The sequence below is a fragment of the Gastrolobium bilobum genome, unplaced genomic scaffold (genome assembly GCF_033153095.1).
Source record: "Gastrolobium bilobum isolate Gb01-03AN ecotype WA unplaced genomic scaffold, APGP_CSIRO_Gbil_v1 utg17957, whole genome shotgun sequence".
Classification (NCBI taxonomy): Eukaryota; Viridiplantae; Streptophyta; class Magnoliopsida; order Fabales; family Fabaceae; genus Gastrolobium; species Gastrolobium bilobum.
This window is the reverse complement of record NW_026895645.1, coordinates 119,015-132,666: the sequence shown is the minus strand read 5'-3', so window position 1 is coordinate 132,666 and position 13,652 is coordinate 119,015. Positions and strand designations below refer to the sequence as shown.

Genomic DNA, 13,652 nt, shown 5'->3' with positions numbered 1-13,652 from the left:
TATATGCAGTAATAATTTAACAACTCAATTTGCCCCAATTACATTCGTAAAGTAATGTCTCATACCGGAATTGAACAAATATTAGCCGTATATATTATAGGATAATATGAAATCATAATGAAGAAAGAATATATTATTTCCATACACAAAAAACAACATATTATAAATGATATATAAAGTTTAATAATATATAGTAAAAAAAATTAAGAACACACTTTTTTCAACAAAAAAACAAACGACATCTGCACAAAAATAAAGTATAACAGTAGAAAATAGTTTTCTCAAATTACACATGTTCACATAATAGGGTTTAATACTGAAAATAAAGTTATTTCCAATGAACCCAAAATGATATCGTTTTGGGGTTAAAAAATTAAAAAATTATAATGATAAAGATTAATATAACACTAAAATTTATATAAAAAATAATTCTAAAATAAATTAGAATTACAAAAATATATTTTTCTTAACCTTATTGGGATCAGTGGATATAAGTTATATCCGTTAGATGGAGATACATTAAACCCAACATAATAACACATTTACACACGCTTCAGCCACCAATTATTCGTCCTTCTTTCTTGCAATTGCTATTGTTTTTCTCTCTTCTTCTAATCTCTCTATAATGTCTTTGAACTTGTGCAAATTTATGGAATTGGGCAAGTTTTTTTTTATGTGAATTTGTACCGAAAATATTTATGTAAGAATGTATTCCCAATTCAGTTAAATTAAAGTGCATTATGATCTTAATTCACTATATATATATATATATATATATATATATATACTTTAAGGATATATATATATATATATATATATATATATATATATATATATATATATATATATATATATATATGGGAAAATCATCTATCTTTTTAAATGATATAAGCTTATATCCTTTTAGATCCTAACCGTTGATTTCCGTCTATCAATGGTTATAATTTATTGGGTCAAACTTAATGGGCCAAAATTATTATTAATTAATTAATAATTTTGATCCAATAAATTATAACCGTTGATGGACGGAAATCAACGGTTAGGATCTAAAAGAATATAAACTTACATCCTTTAAAATGACAGATGTTATTCCCTATATATATATAGGGATAGGATATTGTGACAACTAAGTCATGTTACACCCATGTGACAACCAGTCAATCTCACCGTTAAATTAGGTTTTTGATCTAACGATCCAGATTTAATCGTTATATACACCCTCACTTCCCTTTCTCTCTCTTTCTATCTGATCACACTCTCTCTTCCCTTCTCTTCGCTTTCTCTCTGATCCACCGCCGCCGCCGCGCCTCCCCCTCTAATCCACCGCCGCCCATAGCCGCCGTCGCGCGGCCCCCCACTCCACCTCCGTCGTCGCGCCGCCCCACTCCACCGCATCGCACCTTTCTCTCTCTTCCCTTCACTCTGATTGTACTATCCCACCGCCGCTGCCCATAGCCACCGTCGCGCCGCCTCACTCCACCGCCGCCGTCGCGCCTCCCCCTCTAATCCACCGCCGCCGTTAAAATCAGGTATAGAGACATACGCTCTGTTTTGTAAATGCGAAACTTTAATTTCCAGTTCTTGTGTGTGCTGAAAATTTAGGTATCCAGTTTAATTTCCAGTTCTTCACATAAACTTTAATTTCCGCCGCCGCAGGGTTTATGAGTGCTGAAAATTTTCATTTATCGTTATTATGTGCTTGTGCAGATCTTTCCTTTTTTGCTTTCTTTTTTAAACTTTGAATACGGTAAAAATTGCAAAGACCTGACCAATTTGGCTCTTATAGGTTGCGGCCGCCACACCCTTTGGCTCCACCAAGTTTCATAACTATGATTATCCCTCGTTTTAATTTTCTTAATTTCATTACCATTTCTTACACAATGAGAGATAGCACGCACGAGTGGTTTTGGAAGAACAGTAATGTCAAATGAGATTATTTTGATAAAGTTATTCCCATACCATATGTTACTATCAACCCATGACTGTTATCTGGCAAAAGATATACCTTCTGCAAGAATAGAAGGTAATCTTTGACTTTTTTAGAATGAAAGTGAGGAGGGTGGAAAAAGAATTCATAACCTATGAGAGAGATCATGCGTGTTGTCTATATTCATTGTGCATGTTACCGTTAATATAAATTGTCTACAAGTTCAGAGAAATCTATTGTTTAGCTGCATAATTATTGTCTAATACTTCTTGCTAAAAAGTAGAAATGACACAGGGCAGTGATATTCATGCAGGAAAAGGAAAACAGAAGACAATAACAATAATTGTGATCGTTGTTCCAATTGTTGTTTCACTGGTGCTTTTAGCTTTGGGCTGCTGCTTTTTATATAGAAAAGAAAGAAAGAATCAACATGATATTCTCAAAGAAAGCTGTAATGCGGAAAAAGTTGCACTTTTTTTTTGCAACCTCAATGAAGCATTTCCTTTGGCCAAATAACTTAAAAGAATTCAAGAAGTTAATATGGTCTTGCAATTTGAATTAGCCAAAATTGAAGCTGCAACTAACAGATTTGCTAAAGAAAACTGGATAGGCAAAGGCAGATTTGGAGAAGTCTATACGGTAAATATGTTAACTAGTACCATACTAAAAAAGAGTATCACCTGCTTTCTACTTATTTACCATATTAACTACTTCAATATATTTTTCAGGGTATTCTTCCAGATGGACAAGAAATAGCTGTGAAGAGGCTTACAGGAAGGTCCGGGCAAGGTGCAGTAGAGTTAAAAAATGAGGTTCAAGTTATAGCCCAGCTTCAAACAAAAATCTAGTGAGGTTACTAGGATTTAACTAGTACCAGCTCTTTTGCTGACTATAGGAGGGATATTTCTTCCTGATACTGATCAAGATATTGAAGGGATGGAAAACTTAAAGTCAAAAATCAAGCCATGGAGTTCTCTGTGGACCGTGATTGGTGTGTAGTAGTTAAAATACTACTGAACCTCCTGCTTGATGGAACTTTTTGTTGTACAAGGCAAAGGAACTGATCATATTGTTGTATTTTTTTGTATTTTATAATTGTTGTTTATAAGAAGCTATTCTTGTATATTTTTAGGCACATTTTTGTCCTAAAAACCAAGGTTTATCTAATTCGGTTGAAAAGGATGCTGATATAAAATTTTATATAGTAAACATTGTATCGTTGTATTGAACATTGCATCTTTTTCTCCTTGCAATATTTTTGAAAGTGAAATGACATTATTAAAAAGAAGGGAAATATTAATCTCATGTCACATGAGACAACAAGTCTCTCCTACACACTCAAAAAGGTATGGGTCCCACTTTAATATTTTTTTCTCTTTCTCCGTGCAATGGGACCCACTCAAAATTGTGAGTGCAACATGAGATAACATATCTTGTGTTGCATAAGAAAATATAATCTCTAAAAAGAAACATGGCCACTAATATGAAAAATTTAATACAAGAATAAACCAAATTACAAAAATAATTATATCAATAATACAATATGTCTTATACCAAGTAAAAGAAATAATAAATTAAATGATAATCATGTAACAGATGTCATGTAACCCAAAATAAAAAAACAACAACTAAAGTCAATGTAATTTTTTCTCTCTACATGTACGCTTATTATGTCCTCGTTTCTTGCAATTTTCACAAATATTAGTATTCTTTGATGCTTCTTCAATCCCACTATGAATTCTACGTCCCTGTGAGATATTGTGTGACTCCCTTTTTCGACCTTTCGTTTGTGAAATGTTAGGATCATTCAATCTCATCATAGATGACTCTTCAGCTTGAGAACTCAAGTAATGTGAATCAAAATCCTCAAGACCAATACTCTCATTAGGTCTTGGAAATTTTTCTAAAGATTCAGTGAGAGAATCAAGACCATCACAAGCGAATCTAGCTGCTTCATTGGACCTATCTGCAAGCTCAATAAGTTTTGAAACTCTAGAGCGTATTTCAAAGCCGCGAAGGAGTCCCTCTCCATCAAAATTACAAATGTATTTATTTGTACTAATTATATCATTTCCTTCCTTGCTCCAGCGTCGCAAAATCATATGTTCAGGGATCTGCTCAACATTTTCAACCAAAAAAATAGAAATAATATGCTCACATGGGATTCCCATGAACTCAAAATACTGACAAGAACATCTTGCTTCTTTATTTTCCAGCTTCATCTTCACAGTTGCAGAATAATCCTTCTCTTTCCTATTAAAAACTCGATAGGTAACCCACTCACCATCATCTCCAATTTTCTCCTTAGAGAGACGAAAATTATGAGAAAGCACATCACTAAACTTTGTGAAAATTGCACGCGTGTAAACCTTAGCTGCATGCTCTTCCAATAGCATATTCAATGTTAAACGCCTTTCTTTGTGCCTAGATTCAAAGTCTTGTTTTTTGAATGAATCATAACGAGCATCTACTGCTTGATTATATTTTTCTACAAATTCCTTTAAGGTTGTGCCAGATGTAACAAAACCATCAAAGAATGAATTGATGCTTTCACTACGCTGAGTGGTGTTCATACCAGCAAAGAAAATGGATCTGTTAAAGATTGGTATCCAAGACGCTTTAATTGAATAAAGTGACTGCAACCACTCATTCTCATGAAGACCATAGTTATCAAGAATATGTTGCCATTTGTCTTCAAAATCTTGAGTGCTCTTTTTTGTATGGATACAGTTATTGAAATCGCTCTTAAATGTGGCATGCTGCTGATAGACATGAGACAATTTTCTGGAAACTTTTTTGTGATGTGCCACATACAAAATCGATGTTTGCGGTTTGGGAAAACTTTGGATACTGCATTGGTAATTGACATGTCCTATAAATTCAATGACATATATAAGAATACAATAATTAATAAATGAAACAATTGAAAATATGTACTTAAAATGATTATACCTGATCAGTAATTATAGCGCTCGGGTGTTTCCCATTCATTCCTCGAAGCCATTCCTTAAATAGCCAAATAAAAGTATCTTCTGTTTCGTCTTTCAATAAAGCACATCCGAACAAGATTGACTGTAAATGATTATTTACACCAACAAAAGGTCCAAATGGCATTGAATACTTATTAGTTCTATATGTCGTGTCAAATGTGATGACATCACCAAAAAGCTCATAAGCTTTCTTGGACCTTGCATCAATCCAAAAAAAGCTTTCCATGCGATCTTCATCGTCACATTTAATGGAATAAAAGAAATTTGGATTCAATGATTGTTGTTTAGCACAATAGTTTAACACAGCTTGTGCATCTCCTGTGTTATATATTCTTCTCCTCACACTTTTTAGATGGTTATAACAATCTCGACTGTCAAATGATAACTCATCGCCTCTGAAGATAGTTGCCACTTTTCCTGTGGGCAAGCTTGCATCACTAAAGTGTTCAACCAACGATCTTGCAGCATTAGACATTTTTCTGTGTGATCTGAGATAACGAACACTCTTTGGAGTCACAAGACCATGATTATGGTTGTCGTCAAATAGTGTAATTCTCCACATTTTTGTATTTTCACTCTTATAAGCATTTACACTAGCTTCACACCCAATTCGTAATGATGATGTCTTCTTTAATTTGGTCTGACAAACTTGAGCAACATCTTTATCATTTTTTTTGGGTGGATGACCCTGTCTAGCACAAACTAGCTTGACGATGTTGTCCCTCCTTGTTCGTATTCGGATTCCGAAACCTTTTACCTTGCTACATGTTGTATACAAGTCCACTACACCCTTTTGTTCGGAAAATTCCATTCCAACCTCAATCAAAATATTAGAATTCTTTGTCGGTGTCAAGGGAACGACATTTGGAATGTTATCAATTAAATCATTCGATATGTCATCTCCTAAATGAGTAGGCATCTCTTCTATAATTTCATCATCACTGAAGTTGATGTAATCTATTGGATCATCATCCATATTCAATAAGTCATCTCCCAATTCACCAGGCATGTCATTCCTAATTTCATCATTTAAGTCATTGTAGTCCGAATGCTCATCCATAATATACCTAAAAATTTAAAACCAAGAAATCATGTGTTCAGTGTAAGCAAGGTAAACCAGATTTTGCAAAAATTAGAAGAAAAATTGCTATCCTACAAGATGTTTGCCCGTGATACAAAAGCTTCAAGAAATGAGTAAGTTCTTATATCTTGAATTTATATCTCTACTCAATAGAAATAGCACATACCAAATTGACACGATAACTTGAGGAGTGCAATATACAATTGCACCATACTGTACACAACCCTCTCTGCTAAAATAATAAGGCTTTGATGTGAGGTGTTACTCACATCCATCCACGGTAACTGGGTTATCTATCTAGATCATTGTCTCTCTAGTTTCTACAGGCTTCATAATCTCCAATTGTGAACTATTTTGCATGTGAGAATTGAAGAACTTTCCTAATAAAGGTATAGTCTATAGAGAAGATCATGCAATAATTTCAAAACAACTCTTCAAATGGATTCAGCTCTCCTTAATTTAAGCTTGGCATTCTTCTCTTCAGTTTGTAACTTCTCATTCATATTTTTTCCATGCCCTAGGTTTGGTATTTTCTGAGCTGGGTCCTCCCGCAATTGCATAAGCCATTTAAAAGTTGTCAACAAATTTATTCATAAAAAAGAAGAAAGAAAAAGCTGAGTCATAAAGCCAATTTGAATCTTCATTGCACAACATTATAGAGGTTTCAACACAAATATCAAGCTACTGTCTACAAGTTTGGAACGCTTTGTCTTTCTTTCTAAAAGGCATTTAGTACTATATATCAAATTTACACAAACTAAAATCAAGACTTTCAAAGGTGAATCTGACAATACTTCACGTGAGCAAATGAAACTTTAACCTGACCTCAACACCTATATTGATGGTTATGACCAATCAAAATGAAATTTCAAAAGAAAATAAAACTGTCAAGCGGCAGCGGCAGTGAATTAGAGGGGGAGGCGCGGCGGCCGCGGCGGAGTGCGCGATGGTGCCAGTAGATAGTATGTTGAGATCGGATCTGGAAATCTCTGAGTTGCTCCACAAGTTTGAAACGGCAGCGGCAAGGCGGTGGAGTGGGCGGCCGCGCGACGGCGGCTATGGGCGGCGGTGGATTAGAGGGGGAGGCGCGGCGGATCAGAGAGAAAGCGAAGAGAAGGGAAGAGAGAGTGTGATCAGAGAGAAAGGGGAGAGAGAGAGGGAAGTGAGGGTTTATATAAGGATTAAATCTGGATCGTTAGATCAAAAATCTAATTTAACGGTGAGATTGACTGGTTGTCACATGGGTGTAACATGACTTGGTTGTCATAATATCCTATCCCTATATATATATATGTGTGTGTGTGTGTGTAGAAAAATTATTTTCTTATGTTGCATGAGAATTCAATTCTCATGTTGTGACTCTTCGATTTGTGTGCAAAGTTTTTCTTTTATCTTTTTTTTTAATAAATGTGGGTTCACCACTAGTTGAGTCACAGCATGAAAATTCAATTGTCATGCAACATATATATATGGAAAAAAAAGTTTCTAAAGTTACTTTAGACAAACTTGTCTAATATTCACTGAAACGACGTAGTTTCAGCATTGAAAGATTAAAAAATTAGATTGATAAAAACTATTATAACCCTAGAATAAATTAAAATTACAAGCACACCATGATTTCCATCCCAAAATGACGTCGTTTCAGTGAACATTAGACAATTTTTTCTAAAGTAACTTTATATAAAAACAAGCCTATGTGTGTGTGTGAAAAAATATTTCTCCTGTTACAGGAGATAAAGTTCTCTCTAATAACTCCAAAATTACGTCGTTTTGAGAATTAATGAGGGGCACTTTGGTAATTTTGTTCGTTTCTTTATTATATAAATTTTATCAAAACACTCCTCATTAATTCTCTCAACCCTCTATGTAGTTTTGCGTTACAGGAGATAACTTTATTGCATATGACAAGAGAAATGATAAACTCATATATATATATATATATATATATATATATATATATATATATATATATATATATATAGAGGTAAGATCCTTTGACACCAGTATCAAATTTGAAATTTGACACCTCATCTGAGAGTCATTAGATCAAAAAAGATCAATGGTGTCACATGCTTACAAATCAGAGCCATTGATCTTTTCTGATCTAATGGCTCTCAGATGAGGTGTCAAATTTGACACTGATATCAAAGGATCCTACCTCATATATATATATATATATACAATTGGTTTTTTCTGCAGTGAATGCAGATAAATTATCTGCATTGATCCCAAACGACTTCGTTTTGAGTAAAAATCAAGGTATTTTCGTAATTATAATTTATTCTAGTGTTATAATAGTAATTATCATTATAATTTTTTAATATTTCAACCTAAAATGACGTCGTTTTAGAAGTGATTATAGATAACTTATCTGCATTTACTATAAAAGCATTAAAGTCTTATATATATATATATATATATATATATATATATAGTCATGAAAAAGAAAGGAATATAATTGTAAGGTTTTTTTTAACTTTTTTTAAAAAAGTATCATACTCTTTTTTTCTTAAAACAAAATACATATTATGTATAATAAAAGTTTTGGATTTATAATAGTTACAAACTGAATAGTAAAAGTTTTTTGTTTTTTTGGGCAAAGTGAATAGTAAAAGTTATATCATAAAAGCTACAAAATTCATTTTTTTGTAATTTTTATTATTCAATTTATAATTCTAAAAAAATAACCTCGTACTTTTTTTCAGAGAGAATACCCCTATAATCAGCCATTATGATTCCCTCCTTTAATTATTATGTTTCTTGATATCGAATTCAAAATATAAATAAAATTGAAAATGAACTGTATCATATGTTATTTAACATGAACATATTATGTAAATATGTTAAGTAATGTATAAGAGGATTAATTACCAACAAAATTTTGATTGAAACTTAGCTTCCGATTAAGCCACCTGATACCCACTTTCGAGTTAAGTGCCTTTATTTGTCAAGCTATGGATAATAGACAAAGCAACACATTCAAAGTAAATTTAAAAACAAACTAACCAATTAAGACAGAATTAAACTATGGCTTAGCTTTTTCTGCGGTTACCGCAGATAAGTTAGCTGCAGTAAATCTAATATGACATCGTTTTGAGATGAAAATTATGATGTTTTTATAATTTTAATTTATTTCAAAGTTATTATATTCTTTATAATTATAATTTTTTAATATTTCAATCATTTTAAAAATAAATACAGATAATTTATTTGTAATAAGTACAGAAATATTTTTCAGTTAAACTATTTTTCAAAAAAATACAATCAGTTGTCTATAGGAGAAATGTGCAATTAGTTGCGCATAATGGGACAAGTGCCACACAAAGAGATGCAGACAGTGCTGCCATGGAATGATGCTGTTGGTACAAATACTTTAGGTTATAATTAGTACAAGTATTGTTAATAAAGCTAAACCGATGAATCGATCATATAACCGATTCTAGTGAAATAGTGAACTAACTATGCATTGAATCCCGTGTGATCCGATGTGATCCAACTGATTTTGATGAAAATTGGTGATGCCATCCAATTTATTTTTAAAAAAATTCAAAAAAATCATAATTGACATATTTGAATAATCTGTTACTTATTGACTTACATAGATTATATACTTACAATACTAATATTATCTCAGTTATGCAATATGTAAGAAATTTTGATTTGATTTATAATTAAAGATGTCATTTACTAAATCTGAAACACCAATATCACAAGTATTATAATTTATATGTTTGTTTGATCTTTTTTTGGACAATAATGTGTAATTTATTATTTTTTATATTAAAATATTTAGAATTTATATTATTTTTTCAGCTATTTGAATATGTTTATAATTTTTTTAATGTAAATTATAGATTTACATATACTCACCGAGTCATACAATTGAACCAGTAATCTAACACCTCGACTGAATTAATGAACGGACCGGTATTAATCACTTCAAACGATGGTAAAAACCATATGAAGAATGGGTTTATCATCCATCACTTGTGCTATTTATTTTCCTTCAATTGTTTAACAATAGCAGTATCCAGGTTTTTGCTGACAAATATGGAGTACACAAATTCAGTTTCCCATAACCCTAAACTCCAAAGACAGGAAGGCCTTCTCTTAACACTCCATTCCATATCAAACCGGCTTTGGAGTAGACTGCTCAGATTTCACCATCCCACAATTCTTCAAGAGATCTGTAGCCACCATAAGTTTCATGGACGAATGTTGTACCCCTGATTAATCTTGCCTGCAACAACAAATTCCACTGTCATAAAACTTGACCATGTCTCCATGAAAGTAAAGAAGACCTTCCACATCATAATATCATACTTAATCAACTGACAAGAACCAGCCCTTACCAAGCTTCTACTTAAAATGAATTCCAATATCCAGCCCAAAATATAGGGGTAAAATCAAGTAGGTAATCCAAAATCAAGACTTCTATATAGTTGGTTACATGGCAAAGAATTTCCTAATCGTTTTTTTTTTTTTTTGAGTTTTACTGGTTCACACTTCACAGGTAGAGCACAATATAAATATAGCTAATATATTCAGGTCTTAAAATACTAGAAAGACTGAGGATAAGCACCAAATACTTACCTGTTGCATCTCAGAAAATTTAGCCAATAATTCCTCGGGTATAGACCAGTCAAAAACATCAAAATTCTCCTTTATCCTTGCTTCATTTGTACTCTTGGGAAGCACACTATGGCCCATTTGCAGTCCCCAGCGAAGAGCTACCTGTGCAGGAGTCTTGCCTAGTTTCTCCGCAATCATATTTAGAACAGGATGCTTAAGGACATCACTTTTAAGCCAGTTTGTTCCAGGGGAACCCAAAGGTGAATATCCCTAAGTAAAAGCAATTAAAAAGACAAAGTCAGACCCAAAGATCACAATTTAAAAAGACAAATTCAGACCTAAAGATAATGTTTCATGCCAACCATAATTGTCATAATCGGGATTTGGATGGTAGGATTGATCCTACAATCTTTTGGCCAAAAACGATCTGAATAGCAAGGAGGATCCTTATGGAGCAGGATTTGTGAAAATAGCCACTAAAATGTGCACATGCAAAATAAAGTCATTCATGATTTGTGAACTTACAGAGAGATGGACACCTTTGGTTTTGCAGAAAGCCTGCAGCTTGTCCTGCTGCCATGAAGGATGACACTCAACCTGGTTGACAGCAGGAGGAACACGAGCAATCTCCAGCAAATCCCCCAGCTTCTTGGAGGAGAAATTGCTTACTCCTATAGCCCGTGCCTTGCCCGAGTCATAGAGTGCTTCCATTGCCCTCCATGTGCTAGGTATGTTAGGTTGCACAAGATTTTCAGGCTTAAAGCCCCCTGATCCTTTCTTCATAGGAGCAGGCCAGTGGATCTGAAAGGAAGAATCAAAAGCTTACGACTTAGTATGTCATAAATAAACTATCTATTAATAGACCAAATTTTGAAATAATTAGATAAAATTAATCCTACATGGTACATGCATTGAAAAAAAAAAATCCCGGCACAATGCAGTATGCAGGAAGTGCTAATTTATGGTCGGAAGACTGAATATACATGTGGTGGGTAAGGGTGTGCATAACAACCATTTTCTTGTTTGGCCCTGTTTCTGGAGAGAAAAATTTTAAAACAGAGAAAGATTGGCCGTAAAACAATCATCAATTATGCACAAACTTTTTAACACCAAACAGTTAGAGAATTTATGGAGATTGAGTGATATTACATACAAGATACAAATCTATATAATCAAGCTGCAAGTCTCTCAAAGTCCTGTCCAATGCTAGCGGTACATCTTCTGAAGCATGATCAGTATTCCTGTAGATCATCTCAAATCCTTGAGTTCTGAACAGTGAAGACTAACAAATACATGAATCTACCAGCATTATTAAATTATCATAAACATGGAAACCAAACTAAATAATCTAGAATCTAATAACAAACCAGAGTTTAGAAGTAATCCACAGATCCTCGCGCTTCACTACACCCTCCTCAAACAGCTTCTTCAACACAGAGCCGATCTGCAATAGAAAGAACGCATCATTCTCTTCACACATAAGACACGACCAAAATACTTCTTTTAATCATTTACTATCAAATAGCTAGTTAATGCTTTTGAGTCGAGATAACACGAAACAAAACGAACACAACACAAACAAACACCTAGTTGTGAGAATTACCTCTTTCTCGTTGCCATAGATTTGAGCACAATCAATGTGGCGGTAACCAACCTGTATCAAAATATCATTATATTGAAATATGAGATTTCCAAACCATGTAAGAATGAAAACTGATAACACATTAGCTCAAAATAATGCTAAAAGAAACAAAAAGATTTGTTAGCAGAGTGATTAATAGCAGAAACAAACATCAAACAAATTGAACAAGCCCTATCAAATTCAACAGAAATAATTTTAAAAAGGAGGAAAAGAAAAAATGCGAATCAAATTCAACATGAATATGGATTTATAGGGAAACCTTGATGGCAGCAGCGACAGCCTCACCGACGAGGCCAGGATCGGACTGCCATGTTCCCAAACCGACGGAAGGGATCTTAGCTCCGGTGTTGAGATCGAAGAACCGAATCTCGTTCGACATTTTCTCGGTATCCAAACAGATTGTTAAACCCTAGCGAGAAAATGCTTCTACGTCTTCGCTTTAGAATTTAGAAGCAGATAAAGTTAAGTAAGAAAGGAACAAAAAAATAAATAAAAGGAATCTCTAAGTTTCCTGTGGAGCGGGAGTTTTCAGAAGGTTCGATTCTGGCACGTTATCAGAATGAGCATAGTAAAAATAAAAGAAATTAAAATAAAATATTTTAGAAAAATGTTTCCCTCACATTAAATGCGACAATTTAGTCTCATGCGAATATAAAAATTTGGGTTGTGACCCATTTTTTCTTCTTCTCTTTTTAATGAATATCATCTATTTTTTTTATATATTGCATCAAATAAAATTATCTCACGTGACATGTGAAACATATTCCGCTATGTTTTATTGTAATGAAAACAAAAACCATATTGCAAAGGTCTGTACAATTATTTTAAGACCTGATTGTTGGTGAAAATCCTCTCCATAATGGTAAAGGCTTGAGTATATTTCTTTAACAAGATGGCACAACCAACTTTTGTATCTGCAATGCTTCATCTTTGAAGACTTAAACCCCTGTATAAAATCTACATTAAAGCCCAATTTGGTAAGGCATGAGTAAGACATTTGTGAATCAAGTCCTTGAACCTGTTCCAAGCTTCATGGAATGGCTCATCCGTATATTGGCTGAATAAAGTTATGTTATCTCTCAACTCACTCACTTTAGTAGGAAGGAAAAATTGCATCAAGAATTCTTCTCCAAGCCCTTTTCAAGTGGTGATTGATTGTGGAGGCAAGCTTTTAATCCATTCTTTAGCTTTTCCACTTAATGAGAATGGAAATAATTTAATCCTCAAAGCATCTTTAGTTATCCTATGCAAACCATACATGCATCTTTGTAAATGTTTCATACATCTCCATGAACTTTCGAATGTGCTTGTTAGGATCCTCATTGGGCAAACCATGATGATATTGAGTTACTGACTGAAAAAGTTGAAGCATGATCAGATTCAATTCAAAGTTCTGATGACAGGTCGCAATATTCCGTGAATAACTCCATCTAAAGATGG

General features: G+C 33.5%; 3 protein-coding genes, 1 long non-coding RNA gene and 1 other non-coding gene across 10 annotated transcripts; 2 read left to right on the top strand and 3 right to left on the bottom strand.

The window, feature by feature from the left end:
- The first annotated feature begins 1,259 nt into the window (after positions 1–1,259).
- On the top strand, positions 1,260–3,120 carry LOC133286519 (uncharacterized). 2 transcript variants are annotated; one of them, XR_009748132.1, is made up of 3 exons: positions 1,260–1,529; positions 2,241–2,566; positions 2,656–3,120. It is a non-coding gene; the product is annotated as an uncharacterized LOC133286519 (long non-coding RNA). The 2 variants fall into 2 exon arrangements; XR_009748133.1 differs by having other exon boundaries at positions 2,222–2,566.
- A 411-nt stretch (positions 3,121–3,531) lies between these two features.
- LOC133286510 (protein FAR1-RELATED SEQUENCE 5-like) lies at positions 3,532–7,123 on the bottom strand. Of its 2 annotated transcripts, none has more exons than XM_061483934.1 (3): positions 6,824–7,123; positions 4,880–5,984; positions 3,532–4,799 (listed from the first exon to the last, which is right to left on the bottom strand). In XM_061483934.1, exons 2-3 carry the CDS (start codon positions 5,975–5,977, stop codon positions 4,497–4,499), a joined length of 1,401 nt encoding a protein of 466 aa, XP_061339918.1. In that variant the 5' UTR covers positions 5,978–5,984; positions 6,824–7,123; the 3' UTR covers positions 3,532–4,496. The 2 variants fall into 2 exon arrangements, with proteins under 2 accessions (XP_061339918.1, XP_061339921.1); XM_061483937.1 differs by having other exon boundaries at positions 3,532–4,777.
- LOC133286464 (protein FAR1-RELATED SEQUENCE 9-like) lies at positions 3,562–4,323 on the bottom strand. Its single transcript, XM_061483883.1, has one exon. It carries the CDS (start codon positions 4,321–4,323, stop codon positions 3,562–3,564), a length of 762 nt encoding a protein of 253 aa, XP_061339867.1.
- A 2,802-nt stretch (positions 7,124–9,925) lies between the features above and the next one.
- On the bottom strand, positions 9,926–12,697 carry LOC133286361 (NADPH-dependent aldo-keto reductase, chloroplastic-like). 4 transcript variants are annotated; one of them, XM_061483768.1, is made up of 7 exons: positions 12,472–12,697; positions 12,174–12,224; positions 11,938–12,014; positions 11,724–11,811; positions 11,096–11,371; positions 10,559–10,840; positions 9,926–10,238 (listed from the first exon to the last, which is right to left on the bottom strand). In XM_061483768.1, exons 1-7 carry the CDS (start codon positions 12,589–12,591, stop codon positions 10,152–10,154), a joined length of 981 nt encoding a protein of 326 aa, XP_061339752.1. In that variant the 5' UTR covers positions 12,592–12,697; the 3' UTR covers positions 9,926–10,151. The 4 variants fall into 4 exon arrangements, with proteins under 4 accessions (XP_061339752.1, XP_061339758.1, XP_061339762.1 ...); XM_061483774.1 differs by having other exon boundaries at positions 10,592–10,840; positions 12,147–12,224; positions 12,472–12,692; XM_061483778.1 differs by having other exon boundaries at positions 10,592–10,840; positions 12,472–12,688.
- A 494-nt stretch (positions 12,698–13,191) lies between these two features.
- Positions 13,192–13,298, top strand: LOC133286526 (small nucleolar RNA R71). Its single transcript, XR_009748134.1, has one exon. It is a non-coding gene; the product is annotated as a small nucleolar RNA R71 (small nucleolar RNA).
- Positions 13,299–13,652: the final 354 nt, after the last annotated feature.

Coding starts and splice junctions, on each gene's coding strand:
- LOC133286464 (XM_061483883.1), bottom strand. CDS start 4,323: ATGCTATTGGAAGAGCATGCAGCTAAGGTTTACACGCGTGCAATTTTC.
- LOC133286510 (XM_061483934.1), bottom strand. CDS start 5,977: ATGGATGAGCATTCGGACTACAATGACTTAAATGATGAAATTAGGAAT. Junction 4,800..4,879: donor GCGCTATAATTACTGATCAG/GTATAATCATTT, acceptor TTGAATTTATAG/GACATGTCAATTACCAATGC.
- LOC133286361 (XM_061483768.1), bottom strand. CDS start 12,591: ATGTCGAACGAGATTCGGTTCTTCGATCTCAACACCGGAGCTAAGATC. Junction 11,812..11,937: donor TGGATTACTTCTAAACTCTG/GTTTGTTATTAG, acceptor GATGATCTACAG/GAATACTGATCATGCTTCAG. Junction 11,372..11,723: donor ATTATATAGATTTGTATCTT/GTATGTAATATC, acceptor TCTTCCTTTCAG/ATCCACTGGCCTGCTCCTAT.